The 20,277-nt window shown below is 53.1% G+C and overlaps 1 protein-coding gene across 3 annotated transcripts; it reads left to right on the top strand.

The window, feature by feature from the left end:
• The first annotated feature begins 298 nt into the window (after window positions 1–298).
• Window positions 299–10,709, top strand: CDK5RAP3 (CDK5 regulatory subunit associated protein 3). Of its 3 annotated transcripts, XM_032617569.1 has the most exons (15): window positions 310–424; window positions 649–694; window positions 3,238–3,369; window positions 3,651–3,751; window positions 4,105–4,153; window positions 4,785–4,963; window positions 5,188–5,324; window positions 5,720–5,864; window positions 6,246–6,356; window positions 7,073–7,151; window positions 7,725–7,813; window positions 9,130–9,335; window positions 10,064–10,235; window positions 10,326–10,348; window positions 10,425–10,662. In XM_032617569.1, exons 1-15 carry the CDS (start codon window positions 419–421, stop codon window positions 10,564–10,566), a joined length of 1,617 nt encoding a protein of 538 aa, XP_032473460.1. In that variant the 5' UTR covers window positions 310–418; the 3' UTR covers window positions 10,567–10,662. The 3 variants fall into 3 exon arrangements, with proteins under 3 accessions (XP_032473461.1, XP_032473460.1, XP_032473459.1); XM_032617568.1 differs by lacking the exon at window positions 10,326–10,348 and having other exon boundaries at window positions 10,425–10,709; XM_032617570.1 differs by lacking the exons at window positions 649–694; window positions 10,326–10,348 and having other exon boundaries at window positions 299–424; window positions 10,425–10,709.
• The last annotated feature ends 9,568 nt before the right edge of the window (window positions 10,710–20,277 follow it).

Raw genomic sequence — 20,277 nt, 5'->3', positions numbered from 1 at the left:
ACCTCCAGGTTCCTCAGGGGGGCGCTAGGACCTTGTCCGCAGACGCGTTAATCCTTGAGCAGAGGGCTCTACTCCTGCCTGGCCGGAAGCGGCCGGGATCGGCTCTTGGGCGCCGCCTGCCGCAATCGCGTCGCCACTGCAGCCCTCTCCGTGAGCCCCCGCCCCTCCACGGCCGTGAGCCCGCCTCACGCCTCCCATTGGCTGTCTCCTCTTCTCCCGCCCTTCCCGGGCTCAGCCACTCGGAGCCCCGGGGTGGGTGGGGCTTGAAGCCCGGGTGGAGCGCGCGCCCCGATTGGCTCTGAGGAAGGCGGTGACGTGGCCGGAGGAGACCTAAACTGAGGCTCAGCCACACCACCACTGGATTAGTGGTAGGCGGGGCGGGCCCGGGTCGGCGGCCGGAAGCGGAAGTGGTGGAAAGATGCAGGTGGGGGGACAGTAGCTGGGGAGGTGGGGGGCTGCGTTGGGACCCCTGAACTGAGTTCAGCCCGCCCGTCCCTGATCTGCTTCCCGGGCTCCCTCCGGGGCGCGGCCCTCCCCGGCGCGTCGTGCTGGCCCCGCAGGGTGGCAGTTGGGTCGGTGAAACGAGCGCGCGAGTGGCTTGTTCGCTCCCAGGACTCACGCCCCGTTCCCTGCCGTGTTTCCCGCCAGGACCATCAGCACGTGCCCATCGACATCCAGACCAGCAAACTGCTCGGTAGGAGGGGGCACCCCCGCTCAGCCAGCTATCAGGCAGAGGCCTGGCCCCTTTGCCCCCTGTCACCAACAGCTGGAGCCCCGACATCCCAAGGCCCCTGTTGAGGCGTTGACCACTCGCCTTGTTCTATGCCCCCATCTGTGGCCGGATTGCCCCGCTAAGAGGAGCGGGAAGGAAACAGACATAGAGTCTGTACTTGACCTGTGTTTTCTACTTTAATATTTATAACATGTGTTGTCAATCATATCTTTCAGGCACAGAGAGGGTGAGGTGAGGGCTTACCTTAAAGATGGTCAGCTACTGAATGGCAGGGCTTCCCTGGTGGCGCAGTGGTTGAGAGTCCATCTGCCGATGCAGGGGACGCGGGTTCGTGCCCCGCTCCGGGAGGATCCCACATGCCGCAGAGCGGCTGGGCTCGTGGGCCATGGCCGCTGAGCCTGCGCTCCGCAACGGGAGAGGCCACAGCAGTGAGAGGCCCGCGTACCGCAAATGGCAGATCTGAAGTTAGAACCTAAGTCTGTCAGGTTCCAGTATCTATGCTTTTTTGTATTACGCTGAAAAAAACCCTTTTTTTAAAAAAAAAAAAAAAAAGGTTCCATCTCCCCTTGATTTTAGGAGGAAGAGGGACATAGATCCAGTTGGAAAGAAAAACCTTTTAGTGGCCAGGCCATCTCCCTGCCATCTGTATCTGATCTATATACCTCCTCCCCAGTTCAGAGCCAGGGAAGGACCTCTTCATTCTGACCCCTCCAGGGCCACGCACAGCTCCTGGGTTTGTTTTATATATATATAAATGTATTTATTTATTTTTGGCTGTGTTGGGTCTTCGTTGCTGCGCGTGGGCTTTCTCTAGTTGCGGCCAGTGGGGGCCACTCGTTAATGGTGCACGGGCTTCTCATTGTGGTGGCTTCTCTTGCTCCGGAGCACGGGCTCTAGGCGCGCGGGCTTCAGTAGTTGTGGCACGTGGGCTCAGTAGTTGTGGCTCACGGGCCCTAGAGCGCAGGCTCAATAGTTGTGGCACACGGACTTAGTTTCTCCGCGGCATGTGGGATCTTCCTGGACCAGGGCTCGAACCCATGTCCCCTGCATTGGCAGGCGGATTTTTAACCACTGCGCCACCAGGGAAGCCCTGGATTGTTTTGATGCTGGTTTGTCATTAAGATGACATCTGTTTGCCTCATCCCTTTGCTTCTACTTCTGTGACATCTACAGAATTTTTCTTTCTGAAGATTTTAGAGGAATACAGTGGAGGGAATATAACTGATAACTAGTGTGGGCCCTCAGTGTTTGACCAGCTGGCAGATTTATTAACAAGGGCAAGGTGGCCACTTAGTGGAGCTTCTATAGTTTCGTTGCAGATTTGTCCCAGCTCTTCAGCACACGTACACTCTTTTGTTGTTGTTGTTGTTTTCGGTATGCAGGCCTCTCACTGCTGTGGCCTCTCCTGTTGCGGAGCACAGGCTCCGGACGTGCAGGCCCAGCGGCCATGGCTCACGGGCCTAGCCGCTCCGTGGCATGTGGTATCTTCCCGGACTGGGGCACGAACCCGTGTCCCCTGCATCGGCAGGCGGACTCTCAACCACTGCGCCACCAGGGAAGCCCAGCACACGTACACTCTTGATGTCATGAAAGGGACCAGTAGAACAACAACCACTTATTGAGGGTTTATTCTATACAAGGTGCTGTTTTATGTGCTTGACATTATGAAAATGAAGATCACTACAATTCATTGAGCCCTTGCCATGTGTCAGACACAGCGCTCAGTGTTTTACCTTCATTCCCCCTTGTACTCAGTATCTTTATCATCCCCGTTTTACATGTAGAGAAACTGAGGCACAGAGAGGTTGAGAGACTTGCCCAAGAAAGTTAGTAATTAGAAGCCAGGACCATCTGACCACAAAGTCTAGTTCTTAGCTCTCTCCTACTGAGGAAATGTGCATGGCTGTTATCCACCTATACCCTCTACTAAAAACACAGATCTGGGCCCAGAATCCAGGAGGTCAGTCACATGGGTATTCATGTGTGCAGGATGGTACTTCACTGGTAAGAAGAGACCAGTGTTATCTAGTCCTTAGGGTGCTGTAGGTAGTAGGGGCTTTGTAGTTATTCATTCATCTGGTATTTGGCATAACCATCTTGTATTTTCCATTGTCATGGTTAATCCCAGCCCTGAGGAAGTGGAAGTTGAATAGCGTCTGCTGTCAGTAAGAAAGATATAGTTATACGTGGAAGCAAAAATATCATGGAGAATATGGTCCAAATTGGCACTTTGATGTCAGGACCAATTTAAAGTTTTACTTTATCCCTGTGTTGAGGCAATTGCTTTATAAAAGTCACACTGTGGATGAAGTCAGGTTGCCAGAGTCTGTTTAGCCCCAAGCATCCCTTCGGGCCTGTCTTCATTCCCATCTTCCTGTGACCCCCACACCTTAACCAATATGAATACAACTTTTAGCCAATGCCTTAGCATGTTTCACTTGAATCAGTGATGGAATTTTGGCCATGGGAATGGAAATGCTGTGATTTGGGTGTTTCTCCTGTAGACTGGCTGGTGGACAGAAGGCACTGCAACCTGAAATGGCAGAGTCTGGTGTTGACCATCCGAGAGAAGATCAATGCCGCCATCCAGGACATGCCAGAGAGCCAAGAGATCGCCCAGCTGCTCTCTGGATCCTGTGAGTGCTTTGGGGCTACATTACTGGACCCCACCCCTTTCCTGGGGTGGTACATATCAGCTGAACTGCTCCCTTTCCTTTAGCCATAGGGCTGACCCCTAAAGAAAGAGAGGTTTTTATCTGGGGTATAGATGCTTGTTTCTTTCAACACAAAACGATGAAGGGGAGAGCTATGCCTGCTAAAGTTACTAGCATGTACGTGAGTCAGCCATGCATAGTGGCCGCAGTGGGTGGGGAAGACACTGTAATTCTCAAAGTCTTTGTTCTTCCTTGCTTTCCAGACATTCACTACTTCCACTGCCTAAGAATTGTGGAGCTTCTCAAAGGCACTGAAGCCTCCACAAAAAATATTTTTGGCCGGTATTCTTCACAGCGAATGAAGGCAAGTGTGGGCGACGGTGGTAACACGCAGCTGGAGACCTCCAGTCCAGGGGGTCAGAGCCTGTCTGGTCTTGCTGAGGATCCAGTGGAGACGCCTACATAGAATATCTCCTCCACTTTCTCTCCGTCCCCACAGTTTATGCCAAAAGTAGCCTACCCCTGGCTTTACATTTGCTTTGGGGATCGCTTGTTGGCATCACACTCTTAAAATAAAGTGGGTGGTCCAGCCAGCATTATGGAGGAGGACGAGGAGATGCAGAGACTGGGAGAGCCTCCCCGGCTGGGGGACTGAGCTGGGATGCACTCAGCGGCTGCTGAGTGCTGTTCAGGCCCACTTCCTGTTTCTTTTCTTAGGATTGGCAGGAGATTGTAGCCCTATATGAGAAGGACAACACCTACCTAGGTAAGGTGGCCCAGCCCAGGAGTCCCAGTGTCCATGGGGAGGCCGACTCCCCAAGTTCTGAGACAGTGGGCTTCTAGGAGGCACAGTTCACGTGGGGGAAGAGGCTGGGGTGTAGATGTTTGTGAGGTGGGAAAATAAATTCCATGAAGTGTGTTGGGAGGAGGACGACCACCAAGCAGGTGTGTGCAGGTCTTCCACCAGTCACCTCCTGGTGACTGACTCGTCCACTGAGCACAAGAGGCACGGGTTGTCCTGGGAGCTGTATCAGGGGCCTGAGGGAGTAACTAAAGGGCTGACTGTAGTTCGGGTTGTGTTTTCTAATAGTATAAATAATTGTAATAGCTAATATTGACGGAACACCTACTAAATGCAAGGGATTGTACTTGTGTTTTATGTGGGTTCTCTCTCTTGATCTTCACGATAACTATTATTGCTCCTGTTTTATAGCTGAGGATTGGATTAGAGAGGTTAAATGACTGTCTTAGGTTCCACAGCCAGGAAGGGGAAGAGCTGGGAGGCCAACCCCGTGCTCTTCGCCACCCGACTGGGGTATGTTTGTGCGTGTCCTTGGGGCATGCCTGCCTTATGGTGTGCAGATCTGGGGTGAACTTCCTGGGCCCTTCTTTCTCAGTGGAACTCTCCAGCCTCCTGGTTCGGAACGTCACCTACGAGATCCCCTCCCTGAAGAAGCAGATCGCCAAGTGCCAGCAGCTGCAGCAGGAATACAGCCGCAAGGAGGAGGAGGGCCAGGCGGGGGCTGCCGAGATGCGGGAGCAGTTCTACCACTCGTGCAAGCAGTATGGCATCACGGTGAGCGGCGGGTTCTTGCTGTGGCAGGAGGACGGACACCTGGGGCCTCTGTCTGTCTTCCTGGGCCCAACGCCTTTGCTTCTGGGAAGGGCTTCCTCTCAGCCTGGTTGGGCCCTTCTCAGGCCATTTTCTTGCCTATCTCTAATCTTCAGGCGTATTCTTTAATCTGTTGTACTCTGCTTCCCACCACTTCTGTCTGAGCCCACCTTGTGGATCCTCTCTAGGGTGACAATGTCCAAAGAGAACTGCTGGCCCTGGTGAAGGACCTGCCGAGTCAGTTGGCTGAGATTGGGGCGGTGGCCCAGTCCCTGGGGGAAGCCATCGACCTGTACCAGGCCTGTGTGGGGTTTGTGTGTGAAAGGTACCGAGGGCCTGTTTCTCCCCAGCGGGGGGGACAGTTTAGCTACTTCCCCAGCTGTGCTCTCTTCTCCACTTGTATTTTTTTTTTTTTTTTTTTTTTTTTTTGCGGTACGCGGGCCTCTCACTGTTGTGGCCTCTCCCGTTGCGGAGCAACAGGCTCCGGACGCGCAGGCTCAGTGGCCATGGCTCACGGGCCCAGCCGCTCCGCGGCATGTGGGATCCTCCCACACCGGGGCACGAACCCGTGTCCCCTGCATCGGCAGGCGGACTCTCAACCACTGCGCCACCAGGGAAGCCCTCTCCACTTGTATTTTCCCCACGTTACATCTGAGAGGCGGGGCCCATGCTGGCCTCCTGAGTGGGCAGCAGGAGGGTCAGCTGCCTTCTCCGTTGCAGCCGCACAGAGCAGGTGCTGCCGATGCTACGGTTTGTGCAGACGCGGGGGAACTCCACGGTGTATGAGTGGAGGACGGGCACGGAGCCCTCGGTGGTGGAGCGGCCGCACCTCGAGGAGCCCCCTGAGCAGGTGGAAGAAGACGCGGTAAGACAGGCCTAGTAAGAGCCGCTTCCTCCCTTCATACGCTGTCCACACCCCATTTGAGTTCAGAGTCCAGAGGGAAGAAAGGGGTATTCCTGTGAGAGAGACTAGGTGGAAGGGCCCGGAAGGCCCTACCCCTTTATTTTTCTGGCTTTCTTGAGGCCAGAGAAGAGATGAGCTCTGAAGAGGCCCAGCAAGCTGGTCAACTTTGAACTGGGACCCCTTCAGTCCCCTGAGCTCTCTGAAGATGGGCTCTCCTTTGGGAACTTGGAGGCCATTATGCTTAAACAGTGCACTTCCTACTGAAGCAGCTGAGGCCTAGGGGAAGGCAGGCCCCTTTATTCACCCATCTTCTGCGAGCTAACACTTTTTTCCCCCTTCCAGATTGACTGGGGCGACTTCGGGGTGGAGGTGGTGTCCGAAGGAGCTGACTCTGGCATCTCTGCCCAGGCTGCTGGAATTGACTGGGGCATCTCCCTGGAATCGGACTCAAAGGTTAGGATGCCCTCTCGGTCCATCTCTCTGAGGACTTTCTGTGATTGCTGCTTTGGTGATAAGAAAAGTGTTGTCTCTGTCTCTAAAGACATCAGATGAAGTTCATAGTTCTTGGACCAGGTGTAGTCCAGTGTGGGGCAGAGTTTCCAAAGTGACATATCAGAGTTTTGACCTCTTTCTTCTGGTGTTCGGGGCAGGTATGGGGATGTAGGCAGGTGGTACCTACATGCATGGGCCCATAGTGTCATCTTTGCCACCTCCATCAGGGCCGCAATGTGCTGTCATTGAATTTTTTTTTTTTAGAGGAATTTTTTTTTTTTTAATTTATTCACTTTTGGCTGCGTTGGGTCTTCGTTGCTGCACATGGGCTTTCTCTAGTTGGCGGTGAGCGGGGGCCACTCTTCGTTGTGATGCGCGGGCTTCTCATTGTGGTGGCTTCTCTTGTTGCGGAGCACGGGCTCTAGGCGTGCGGGCTTCAGTAGTTGTGGCACACGGGCTCAGTAGTTGTGGTGCACGGCCTTAGTTGCTCCACGACACGTGGGGTCTTCCCGGACCAGGGCTCAAACCCGTGTCCCCTGCATCGGCAGGTGGATTCTTAACCACTGCGCCACCAGGGAAGCCCCATCATTGAACTTTTGAGGGCTTTGGTTTATTCTGGCTCCCTTTACTGGGGAAAGTTCTCCCAACACTGCTGGGGTTCTTTACTCTCCACCCAGGAAGCTGGGGGTGGTGAGATAGACTGGGGAGACGATGCTGCTGCTCTGCAGATCACCGTGCTGGAGGCTGGAACCCAGGGTGAGTGCACCCCTCCCTGCAGCCCTGGCAGAGCCGCCCCCGTGTCTCTAGAAGCAAAGAAAAAGTACACTACCATGATTGGGCTTCTCAGACGTTTACCTGTTTTTTCAAAATCATGATGATGTGAGTTCAGGCGGATGGAGAGAAGTTCTTAAAATTAAATCTAGAAACTCTCAACTTTTTGGATACTGAATGCGGGTCAGCTGTTCTCTGGGGAGGTTCCGAGAGGGCTGATAGGCTCTGAGGCCTGACCTGGTCCCCACCTCCCCATAAGCTGAGAGTAGGGATCTGAGCCACTAGAGGGCAGTGCAGGATGAGACTTCACGTCCACTAGAGCGAAGGAACTTTCCATTCTTTGGAACTCAGCTCTGTGGTCCTCCTCACAGACTTGGGTTGGCATTAGTGCCTGATTACGGCTGAGACAAATGGGAAAGGGTAACCTTTCCCACTTGGGTTGGAACAGGAAGTGGGCTTACTGCAGTGTCTGTGTCCATATTAACCCACCAGGACTTCTCAAACTGAGAGTCGATTCTCCAGTCCTCAGCAACTTTATCACTTCTCTCTTCCTGGCAGCTCCCAAAGGTGTTGCTAGGGGCCCAGATGCTCTGACACTTCTTGAATACCCTGAGACCCGGAATCAGTTCATCGATGAGCTCATGGAGGTACCTTTGTCCTCTGGGTGATGCGGGGGGAGGCCTGGCACCAGTGTAGGCGGCCTCGCTCCAGATACCTTACCTGACCCTTCCTTTTTGTGTAAGGGTGCTGAGCACTTTCCTTGTTCTGGAGCAGGGACTCGCGTATTAGGAGGCTCCCCCATTCATTCAGCTGTGTTTATCATGTACTTCCTAAGCCCCTGGCACTGTCTTGAGGTGCTGAGCGAACAAATCAAAGTCTTTGACCTCATGGATCTTATATCCTAGTGGGGAAGGCAGACAAGAAACAAGAAAAACAAGTAAAATATGTAGTATGTCAGATGTTAACGTAAGTGCCATGGAGAAAGAGAGCTGGGGAGGGAGATGGGGTTACTGGGAAGGGCTGCAGTTTTATGTTGGTGGTCAGAGAAGGCCTTGTTGCCAAGGTGACCAGTAAGTCAAGACCTGCAGTGGGTGCAGAGAGAGCCATGCTGATATGTGGCAGAAGAGTTTTCCAGGCAGGGGGAGCAATGCAGAAGCTTTGAGGTGGGAGGTGTCCTGCACGTGTGATGAACAAGGAGGCCGCTGTGGCTGAGCAGGGGAGCTGGGGGAAGTAGAAGAGCCCAGAGAGCTGAAGGGAGTTGGGAATTTGGCTTTTACTCTGAGGGAACTGGGAAGCTGTTGGAGGTTTGGTGCGACATGTTCTCATTTGTGTTTTAGTATCATCACTGTGGCTAAAGTATCCGGCAGCCTAGAGTAAGGATCCAGTGTTCTTGGCTCTTCTTTCTGGGACTGGGAAGCAGGGGGCTTGTCTTTGTTAATCTCTGAGTCTGTCCATTTCTCGGTGGCCTGCTGGCTGGGGAGGGCCTCATGGAAGGCCTTGTCCTCGCGAGTCTAGTTCAAGTTTCCATGGTCCAATAAAAGTGACAAGATATGCAGCTGGTTCTCAGATTCTTCCTAGCCTTTTCTTAATCCAGGGCTTCTCAAACATGCATTCCTATTCCCTGAATCTCATTCTTCCCATGGAGAGAAAATACCGTCACTGGGCAGAGAGAACCCTTTGAATCTCTGCATCGTAGTTATGTGCCGCATAGCCTGGGAGGAAGGAGAGGGGTCCAGGGCCAGGTAAGGCCTGAGACAGCAATGAGGGACTGAAGGGTGATGGTGGAGGCTGCCCCAAACTCCCACGTTATAGTTGGTGAGTTTCTAGCAATAAAAATGTTCAGAGGAAATAACTGCTCCTCAACCAGCATCTAACCCTCACCTTATTCTTCATTTTGACCAGCCTGAGGGCCTAGTTTCTGAGTTCTTTTCTCGGTTTGAACCAAATCCTCTTCTGTCCTCAGCTTGAGATCTTCTTGTCCCAGAGAGCAGTGGAGATGAGTGAGGAGGCAGACATCCTGTCTGTGAGCCAGTTCCAGCTGGCTCCAGCCATCCTGCAGGGCCAGACCAAAGCAAAGATGGTCACCATGGTGTCGGCACTGCAGGATCTGATTGGCCAGCTCACCAGTCTTCGAATGCAGCACCTGTTTATGATCCTGGCCTCACCAAGGTCTGGCTTTCCCCTTGATGTTGGGCTGTTCAGGGCACGCTGCAGGGCCCTGCCATCTCGGGCAGCCCTGACTCCTTTTTTTTTTTTTTTATAAATGTATTTTATTTATTTATTTATTTACTTACTTACTTACTTATCTATTTATGGCTGTGTTGGGTCTTCATTGCTGCGTGTGGGCTTTCTCTAGTTGCAGCGAGCGGGGACTTCTCATTGCGTTAGCTTCTCTTGTTCCGGAGCACGGGCTCTAGGCACGTGGGCTTCAGTAGTTGTGGTTCGCGGGCTCTAGAGCGCAGGCTCAGTAGTTGTGGCGCACGGGCTTAGTTGCTGCACGGCATGTGGGATCTTCCCGGACCAGGGCTCGAACCCGTGTCTCCTGCATTGCCAGGCAGATTCTTAACCACTGCGCCACCAGGGAAGCCCCAGCCCTGACTCCTTGTTTCCTCGTCTCCATAACCCCTTAGACCTCATCCCTGCCTCCCATAACTGCACCATCCCAACAAGGGATGGTGGTTCTCTTTGGGGCAAGATGGGGTGGTTTGAGGTATGCAGGCAGAATCTGTGTCCCCTGTAGGATGGGGAAGTGGGAGTGGTATTCCTTGCATGAAAGGATTGAAGGATGTGGAGGCTGAGAGGTCAATTAGAGACTTGGTTTCCTGAGCCTCAGCAGTTGGATGGGGACACCCAGGTTGCCCAGCGACACCACACACTTACCTGAGTGCCCGGCCCAGGTATGTGGACCGAGTGACTGAGCTCCTCCAGCAGAAGCTGAAGCAGTCCCAGCTGCTGGCTTTGAAGAAAGAGCTCATGCTGCAGAAGCAGCAGGAAGCCCTTCGGGAACAGGCGGCTCTGGAGCCCAAGCTGGACCTGCTGCTGGAGAAGACCAAGGAGCTGCAGAAGCTGGTGAGACAGGGAAGGCGAGCCCGCCCAGTTGCTGCAGAACGAGGTCCCTTTGTCTCTGCTTCCTGCCCACTCTGTATCACTGTCTTTCAGATTGAAGCTGACATTTCCAAAAGGTACAATGGGCGCCCCGTGAACCTGATGGGAACCTGTCTGTGACATGCTCCCCGTTCTTCCTGCCTGTCTTCTCAGCCTTCAGGATGGAGGAGGGACAGCCAGGAGCCCTTCCCATCAAGAGACCAGGCTGACTGGAGGACGGAAAGCCCCAGGATGGAACCGTCACCCAGATGGTTACCTTGGCACTCACTGTACTCTCTGCAAGAAGCTGTCTTAATTGGTCCTGTGACCCGTCAGCCTCAAACCACGGCTTCTGCTCTTCCTCATTATCTAGTTGGACTTAATAAAAGAGGAAGGGACCCTTGTTTCACTACTGATAGTGCCGTTTTCTGGGCCTGGGGTTGAGGCTGCATGGGGTTCTTGATCCTGTGGAGTGCCAGGTTGGGGACTTTTCCTCTTTGCTTCTGGTGACGGGGGTGGGCCCCGATTAGTATCTACAAATGGTTCAGCAAGGGGCTCTGGGGTAGCTGAGTCAGCTGGGCCCCTTTCTCTCCATAGCCAGGCCCAGACTGCCCCACTCAGGCCAGAAGCCCCAGGGGAGCAGTCAAGTGGCAGCCTTGTTGGAGCCAGCAAAGCTGTATTTTCCTTTTAATCACTGCTTACCTCTAGGCAGAGGGAAAATGCGGTTTGCGGAGGAAGGGTCTGATAAACAAGGTGGAGACAGGAGTTGTCACCTTCACAAGCTGCCTGTCCACTTCCTACCCATAACTGGCTGCTCTGTGATTGGGTAGAGCCCACCCCAGGCTAGCACCCTTCTCCCCGGCCACCTACCCATCCCCATTTCCCAGGAAGGGTAGGGGTTGGGGGTGGCCAGCAATTCGATTTTAATTTCATAGCAGAGCAGTTGATTCATGGCTCTTTGTCGCTGGCGTTGACTCCCGTAATGACTTTCCATCAAAATGAAAAGTGGAGTGACACCACTCATTATTCCTGCTGCTTGTTATCTCAGTTCTGGGGAGGGCCGCCCCCTCCCTGCTGCCTTTCAGCCGTCCTGGACAGTGAGTGATGGCCCCTATTAATCACCGACCCCGCGGACTCCAGCGGACACACGCTATCCAGAGGAGAGAGAGATAAGGTGGCATGAACTGCTCGAAGCCGCTCCTATCAATTAATGTCAGCCCATCACTTCCCCCCAATCTTTGCCTGTTCACCTCCCTCCTTTTGGGGGGATTGAAAGTCTAGGAACTGAAGATGGAAAAATATTGGTATGGAATGTCGAGGTAAAACTGTCCTTGGAATAGAAGGACATCGAGGGACCTGAGCGGGCTGCATCCTGCCCTCAGCTGCTGTGAAGGCTCTCGGCGGGGGGCGCTGTCTGCGTCTCTCAGTCCCTTTCTCTCTGAGAGAATGTCCACTACCCGCTGGCCCACCTGTTTGGCGGCTGGCTCCACTGGCCTTCTGGCCTGCTCCTGGTGGCTGCCACCAGCTCACCGAGGCATGCTACGCCTGCCCACTCTAATGTCCCTCATCCAATCACCAGCTATTACATGGGCTCTTTGCTCGCTGGCGCCCAGCTTTGGGGAGAAGCCTTGTGGTCATGTGACCATGGCAGGCTGGGTTCAGGCCTCCGAAGCTCTTGCTTCTGCCCTCGCAGAGGAATGCCTTGCTTGCCTTCTCTGCCCTGCCTGGGGCCGACGGGGGACATCGGATGTGCTGAAATTTGGCCATCTTTGCAGGACAGGAAGTGGGTTTAACAGAAGGTTTTCTCAGCAGAGTTTGGCCACCTTGGCAAGCAGTGGGGCTAGGGGACTGTTCTCTCAGAGGAATTGGGCTCATTTCACTGCTTATCTGGTGAAACGAAGGCCCACTCAACCCCTAGGTTCATGTAACTGGTTTCTTAAAAGCCTTTGACTCCATAACATTGGATTTATTCTCCAGAATCTTTAGCCCCATTTGGCTTTGACCCTTTGCTTTGCTTCCTGGGTCCCACTTTCCTGACCACCCTATGGCACTGAAGATCCCACCTGGCTGTTTGACCCCTCAGGAGGGCAGCTCTGTGTCTTTCCGATCTGCTCCCAGAGTTCCCTGAGCATCACTCTGATTGCATTTAGGTTCCTGCTTGTTCGTCTCAGAGTCGCCTCAGAAGTTGTGAGGATCAGATGACTTAATGTGCACAGAGGTCTTAGAACAGTGCTTGGCACAGAGTAAGTGCTCGCTGGAGAAACGTGAGCTCCTACTTTGGGTTTGTGAAACAATGCTAAGGACTCTTCATTCTGTTTCCTTCTTGGAACGGGGAGGTGAGAGTTTCCTTGTAGAGCTTGAAGACCAAGTTCTGGGCAGTCGGGTTTCTGGAATTGCCAAAACAAACAACAGGGAATTCCTGGGCGGTCTAGTGGTTAGGACTCCACGCTTCCACTACCAGGGGTCCGGGTTCCATCCCTGGTCGGGGAACTAAGATCCCTCAAGCCACGTGGCATGGCCACAAAAATTAATAAATAAAAATTTTAAAAAAAACAGGGAGAAAGAGGAGGTGAGCCCAGATCACACCCTCGGAGTCCTGCGTTTGATGCGAATTGTATTGTCAAGAACACATTCTACTTTGATAATTACTTCAGTGCCGCCTCTTTCCAGAGAAGATTTAAGGCTCTCACTACTTAAGCTAAGTCCAGTCATTACCTGCTTCAGATAAGGAAAGAGTCACCTTTCCAAAATCCTCTCACCCAGCCAAATCCAGCCAATGCCCAAGCCTACTCACCATCTCTCTGCTCACATGAAGCCTTTCTTCCTGCATAGACGCTACTGTGTCCTTTCGAAGTCTGGTTCTCAAAGCGTAGGATCCATTTGCACTGCAGCCCACGATGGTTGACCGTGAATGTGGGCTAAGTAGACGGCTAGTGATTACTCATCTGGGTTCTGGCTGCCCACTAAGGGCTTGCCAGGGAGATGTGGGGTCCTACACATCTAGAACTAGTTTCCCAAAGCCAGTGCGGGGCAGGGGATTATCTGCATCATTCAGGCCAAAAATCTCACTCATATGATCTGCTCCAGAGAACTGGCCTGGAGCTGAGGACCAAAAAAAAAAAAAAAACAGATTCCAGGCCTTGGGGAACAGGAGCTAATCCTGCTCTCTCGTGTCTCTCTGTCTCCCTCGTTAATTCTACAGGTGTTGCTTACACAGTTTCTCCCCTAGAAACAGATCCTGCGGCTCTTCCTGCCTTTTCATCCACCTGCCTGTCCTGTTACTACAATTCTATTTCATCTTTTTTCTTTTTTTAGCTGCACCATGCAGCTTGCAGGATCTTGGTTCCCCAACCAGGGCCCGGGCCCTCGACAGTGAAAGTGCAGGAGGAGCATGGGGGAGGGAGTTCCCTTCTCTTCTAATGTAAAATTAAAAGACTCCCTGTGCCTTCCTGTCTGTGCCTGTCTCTGGCTGGGTCGCCTGGCCTAGGACCCCACCCTTGGGAATCTGGGCATCTTAGACATGAGTTAAACTCCTGACAACGGGGCTTGGTCAGACCTGATCCCGGATCCTAACCACTGGGCCGCCAGGGAATTCCCCATTTCCTCTTTTTTTTATACTAAAAAATTTTTTTTGGCTGTGCCATGCAGCTTGTGGGATTTTATTTTCCTGACCAGGGATTGAAGCCGGGCCCTTGGCAGTGAGAGCGCCAAGTCCTAACCACCGGACCACCAGGGGATTCCCATCCCCTATTTCATCGTTTTTTTTTTACCCCTATTTCATCTTCTGATTGCCACTTGTTTATTTTCCTCTCCTCCCCATTCCTGTACACACACACACACACACAATCTAATAACAGTAACAAGAAGACAGCAGGCAAAGCAACGCGGTAGTGATTAGCATCTTCTCTAGATCTAGACTGCCTGGGTCAAATCCTGGCTCTGCTCTTGCTACCAGTGTGATCTCGGGTGAGTCCCTGGACCTCTCTGCACCTCATTTCCTTCACCAGTGAAATGAGAACAATACTACCAACCTCAGGGTGGGTAGCTGTGGTGAACATGTGCAGCACCCAGATGGTGCCTGACACGGGAAGACTCACCTGTCAGCTTGTGAGGGGTGGTGGACTGCAAATAGCCTGGACTGAGGTTAGAAACCTGTGTTCGGGTCCTGGTTCCATATGTCCCAGATATCCTGACATGTCCCAAACCAACCCCATTATCATCCCCGTCCCACGCTGCATCCCTCCCTGATATCTGCTATTTCTGTTCTATCAACAGGCTCCCAGTCTCTGCTGGCTCACCTCTAATCCACCTTTTCCATGTGCTTTGTCACCCTAATCATTTCCCTACTTAGAAATTCTGATGCCCCCTCAGCTCCCCAGATTCCTAGTGTAGCAGGCCAGCCCTTGATATTCGGACCTCCCCCTAACTTTCCGGCCTGGGTATCCACGCAAAACAGCAAACCCACGTGTGTCCCCAAACCTCTTCTTGGCCCCTCCTAGCCTTTCTGACCCAGCTAAGTTGAGTCCCGAACGCATCTCTGTGGACATTGCCAGTTCCCAGGCAGAATGAGCCCCTCCCTCCTTGGCAGCATCCCTGAACCTGTGTGTAGATGCCCTTCGGGGAGCACCTATCAACTATATGACAGTGCCTTCGTATGGTGTGCGCCCCAGACTGAACTGCTTAAGAGCAGGGACTGGGTCTTGCTCATTTTTGTGTCCCCTTTGGAATCTCAAACTTAAGTTCTCCAAACTTCAGTTGACTTAAGTCAACTGGGCCTCAGCTGACTTTGCCTTCTAAAATGTTATGCTCACGTGGCTCACAACTAAGCAAAAAAAGAAAAGTCCCATAAAGAAGTTTGGGAAGAAAATTGGGTTTAAGCAGGCTTTTAAAATGAACCAATGGTCAGACTAAAATCTGATCCACAGCTGTCTCGTGAGTATCCCTGACCTGAGAGGATCTCCTGGGCCTGCCTCTCTTCTCTCCCTGTTTGGTTGAGGGCTCTTCTAGAGAGGAGAGCTGCTGTCCCATCCTCTTGCAGATCTCATTGCTTCATAGACCCAGGTCTGCTGCCGAAGCTGGGGTCACCACCCCCACCCCCACCGCTTACTGAGTGCTGCCCACCTGCTGGGCTCTGAACAAGCTGTTCTGCACCCCGAGTAATCAGGCCCCAGGAGCTGCTCCCAGGCTGCAAGGCAGATCCCAGGGCCCAGGAGGAGGGTGTCAAGCCTGCTCCCGGGCTAAGAAGCCCAGGGTGCCAGCTGACCGCAGATCTCCGTGTCCTCCAGATGCCCTTCCTCTCAGGTGGTGTGTACCTCGGCCCTGAGTAAACTCTTACCTATCCTGCCTGCCACCTTCCTCTCATTCCCCAGGCTACAAAGAGAACCAGTTTGAAGATTTAAACTTCTCCTGCGTGTCTAAATAAAAAGTTCTGCACTATTTAACGCCCCAGCTATCCATAAGTGTCGGAGCTGCCCTCTCCCTTCCAGCCTTCCCCTCCCTCCCTCTCGCCCAAGGCTGCGCTTGGCTGTGTCTGAAAGGACAAGCGCCCCACGGGGGGTGGGGGGGGCGGGGGATGAACGGAGGGGCTACTATGCAGGTTGCTGCTCAATCTGCAGAGAAACACCCAGGCTTTGGGGAGACGCTCATTACTTCTTTTAACTGTGATTAACAGGCAAATTAAACCCAAGCCCTTAACTCTCTCCTGGCAGAGGACTCGAACGCAGAACCCTGGGCCGGTGTGGGTGGAGGGAGGCACTCGTCTGTAGCTGTGGCCCGGGGACCAGGATCGAGGAACACAAGGGCTGCGCCTTAACCATCGTCATCGTTGTGCGGTAGGAGAGAGGGGAGCCCCGAGTGGCGGGGGGCAGATCCAGCACAACCTCACACGTGGGGAAGGGGGTACTCCGTGCCATCTTTTGGGTTTCTTTCAGCCACTTGAGAAAGAACAAGGTCGTGGCCCTGGATTTGCTGCCCTTCTTTTCCCTGACCAAAAAAAAAAAAAAAAAAAAAAAGTGAGAGAGCCCCTTAGGCCTCACCCGCCAGGACCTGCTGATGGTGTGACCAATGCGGCTTTAGCCCCAAACCTGGGGCTGGAAACATGTGTCTAAGGGGCCTCCAGAAATTCCACTCCAGAAATGACCTTGGGCCCAGGGAGGAGGGCGGAGGACTGTTTTTATGGGAGTAGAGACCCTGGGAATAGCCTTGCTACAGGTTATACAGGTCATACGTTTACACGGTCGAACACCCATGTTAGAAGGGATCAAAGGTCCAAGGCATCTCTCTCTGTTTCTTACTCCATCCAAGTGTGTGTGTGTGTGTGTGTGTGTGTGTGTGTGTGTGTTAAAATACCTGACCCAGCTCAGAACATAAAATTGACCACTTTAACCCTTTGTGCAGGGACTTCCCTGGCGGTCCAGTGGTTAAGACTCTGCGCTTCCACTGCAGGCAGCACGGGTTCAATCCCTGGTCAGGAACTAGGATCCCACATGCCACGTGGAGCAGCCAAAAAAACCCCCCCAAAAAACCCCTTTGTGCAGGTACACGGCATTGTGCATTCAGTGGCATTAAGTGCATCCACATCGTTGTGCAACCATCCCCACCACTCATTCCATCTGATTTTGCAGATTACCTAGCTGTCCCATCAGACCTATAATCACCTCTAACAAAAAGCAACAAGTGGGGCAGAACTCTATAGGCAGAAGAGTTCTGTTTGAAATGGAGAAAATTGGGGAACGCCAGCTGGAGCACCGGTGGTTGAAAGGGAGGCCTCATGCTCAGGAGGCAGACTGGGTGGAAATCCTGTAGGGACTCCCCGTTAAAGGCAGGTCCCCTAAGCCCAAGCGATTAGGAGGTGAAAGATGACATACAATGGTGACGGACTGTCTGTCAACCTGACGGGGCCGAGGAGAGACATGGCCCCGTATTTATTTTGTCGTCGTCGAGTGGATCAGTAGGTCTGTCATAGAAACCAGGCCTGACAGCTCTCTCAGCAACTCAGCTCTCTTCTCTTAACTCCCGCATCCCGGCTCCACCATCTATTAAAACATCCCGGGCTGTCAGGGATATTAAAAGGCTCTGTCACTCCTTCTTAAAACAGTCATAAATACAATCTGGACACGAGCATTTGGGCAGGAGCCCCAGTGCTGAATGGGAAGAGACAACAGCAGCGACGCCTGCCTTCCTTGACAGCCAAGGCTCAAGCGAGGAGCCCTGGACTCCTCTCCTTTTTCTCTCAAATGCAAGAATCAGGGCCGTCTCCAACATCTGCTGAAGCCTGGCATTTTGAAACAACTGTTCTCGAGCATAGGATGTTGCCTTTGTTAGCATGACCACAAGCATCATGTTATCTCTGCTGCCCGGCGCACCCAAACTGCACCTGTTCTAAACGTTTGCCTGTGCAGCTGCTTCCTAAGCCTCCCAACGCGGGGCAGTGCGGGGAGGAACCAAAAGGTAATGAGAGAGCCCCAAGTTCTTCTTCTTCCACGATGGGATTTGCCTTCTGTCCCTCTTCTATCCTCCCTGCCCCATGCAGCCTCATGACTGACCAACCTTGGAAGGAGAGCCTTAGGCCAGAGGCTTCCCAGAGTACAGGCTGGAACTTGTAATTTTGCCCAATTGGAGGACCCCAGTCAGCCCTGAATCCTTTTTTTGTGGTGGGGGAGGGCGGCATTTTAGTTTCCCGACCAGGGATCAATCTCAGCAGTGGCTGAGATTGCCAAGTGGTCCTAGCCACTGAACCGCCAGGGAATTCCTTGGCCCGGAATCCTTGAGTCTCTCCAAACTATGGAATCACAAATCTTTCTGCCTGGAAACTTCTGGCTCTCAAAGAGGGAATTCCTTTCCTTTCTACATCTCTGATCAGAACACATGGCCTCTGACTTCTTGCTAGGAGCTAGCCCCTCTTTTCAAGAACATCCTATCTGCAATGGAGGACATTTCTCCAGGTTGCTGCAGGGATACCAAGGCATAGAGCCAAAGACCAGCCACATCCCCTGGCAAGTTCCGACCCTGGGCTCCATCTCTGTCCGTTGGGCTAGGTATTCACCAAATGCCTAGTTTACAGAAACATACAAAGGCCCTGCGTTGACATCAGAGCAGCACCCAGGACACTGGCGTCTTGAAATGTCCTGTCTTCTGCCCACCCAGTGGTGCGTTCGGTGGCTGGAATCACTTCCCATCCCAGTACTTCCAGTTAGCTTTGGATATTTTTGTAAACTATGGAGTATTATTTTTTTTTTCCCAACAAATTTACCTTCTCAGCAGCTTTTTCCAAATGGTTCATGTCAAGGAGTGTCAGACTTCTATCCTTTCTTTCTACAAGATGTATTACATGCCTACCTTATTCAGTTGTGCAGCCCCAGAGGGCAGAACTAGGCCTGTGTGTGGACATAAGAGGAAGGCAGGTTTCTACCTAATATAAGGAAGCCCCTTATGACAACCAAAGGTGCTCCTCAGAGCACACACAGGTGAGAGAGTCACCATCACTGAGGATCTTAGGCTGACGTGGGGTCAATATCTGGTGGGGACGCTGCAGAGGATGGGAGATTGGTAAGATGACTCTGAGAGTCAAGGACTGGGGGCACTTGGTATGGCCAGAAGCTCGACAAGGCCTAGCAGTTGTTCACCAGCTGCCTTCCACGTGGCCATGTTCAAAGGTAATAACAGATGGTCGGACCCCTCACCCTCAGAGGTCACAGGGCCAGCTGCAGGGTAGTGGGCAAGCCCTTCTTTGCCCTGGTAGCCCCCAGGCAGTGTCTGTGACCCGGTGGGCAGGATGCGGAGAGGCTGCCATGAGAGAGAGATCCCTCCAGCCACTTGGGTAGAGAAAGGCTCAGCGCTCTTCCCTCTGGCCGGCTCCCCTCTTCCTCGTGCTGGCTTCTACTCCCACCTCCTGGCATCTCCTCCCGTTTTCACCTGCCTTGCCTTCTCCCTCCCTTCTTTGCTCGCCTAACCCCCTCCCCTCCCCCCACCGGCTCCCTCATCTCCATGGCGATAAAAGGGGAGGTGGGGCGAGCTGTGCCCTGTATTTTGAGTCGCTCCATAATAGCTCCTTTCTCTGGAGACACAGGGGCTGCCTGTGGAACTAATCTCCCCCTGCCCGTCAGCTCACAAAGGGCCAGGGAAGCCCCTCCCTCAGCCCGGCCGCCCCCAGTGACCCCGAGCTCGTTTCCGGGTGCGCTTCCAGCCCTCCGGGGCCTGCAGCTGGGCCTCTCTCACGGGTTCCTGCACACAGGCAGGGTCACCCCGGCTGACCTCCCCCGAGGACAGAGGTCAAGCCCCCTCTGGGGTCTCTAACGTGATTGGAAGGGAGCCGAGGCAGGGGGAGGGGGAGGAGCATGGGGGAGGGAGTTCCCTTCTCTTCTAATGTAAAATTAAAAGACTCCCTGTGCCTTCCTGTCTGTGCCTGTCTCTGGCTGGGTCGCCTGGCCTAGGACCCCACCCTTGGGAATCTGGGCATCTTAGACATGAGTTAAACTCCTGACAACGGGGCTTGGTCAGACCTGATCCCGGAGTACCAGAATCATAAAAATCTTGGCATGGGAAGTGGGAGAAGCTGCCTGTATGGGGCAGCTGGGCGTGCAGAGTCAGCCCTGGTTGTGACTGTGGTACTTGCTAGCTACAGTCTGCCTTTAGACCCCTCTGGGCCTTGATAGACTTAGGTGCAGAGTGGGAACCACCAACCTCGTGGGTAACATACTCAGTGAGATATGCACATAACATGTTTCTTAGCTTAGTGCCTGGCTCAGGGGAGGTCCTCAGGGTACCAGAGGTGTGACTGTATTAGGCAGGAAGGAGTTCTCCGACTTCAGGAATGATCTACTTAGCTAAGGCCAGGAATTCCCATACCCGGAGGAGAAGAATATTCGAGGCAGTGTAGCTGGTGAAAACACAGACTGGGAAGTCAGAATGGCCGGGACTCAATCCCAGATCCATCACCTACCAGCTTTAAGACCTCACTTTGCTCACTCATAGAATGGGATAATAATTGTACCCACTGCCCAGGGTTATTATGAAAATCAAATGGTTT

Source organism: Phocoena sinus, chromosome 20, assembly GCF_008692025.1.
Source record: "Phocoena sinus isolate mPhoSin1 chromosome 20, mPhoSin1.pri, whole genome shotgun sequence".
NCBI lineage: Eukaryota > Metazoa > Chordata > Mammalia > Artiodactyla > Phocoenidae > Phocoena > Phocoena sinus.
This window is presented reverse-complemented; position numbering and strand designations above follow the sequence as displayed.

Coding starts and splice junctions, on each gene's coding strand:
- CDK5RAP3 (XM_032617568.1), top strand. Junction 4,154..4,784: donor GAAGGACAACACCTACCTAG/GTAAGGTGGCCC, acceptor CTTCTTTCTCAG/TGGAACTCTCCAGCCTCCTG. Junction 5,325..5,719: donor GTGGGGTTTGTGTGTGAAAG/GTACCGAGGGCC, acceptor TCTCCGTTGCAG/CCGCACAGAGCAGGTGCTGC.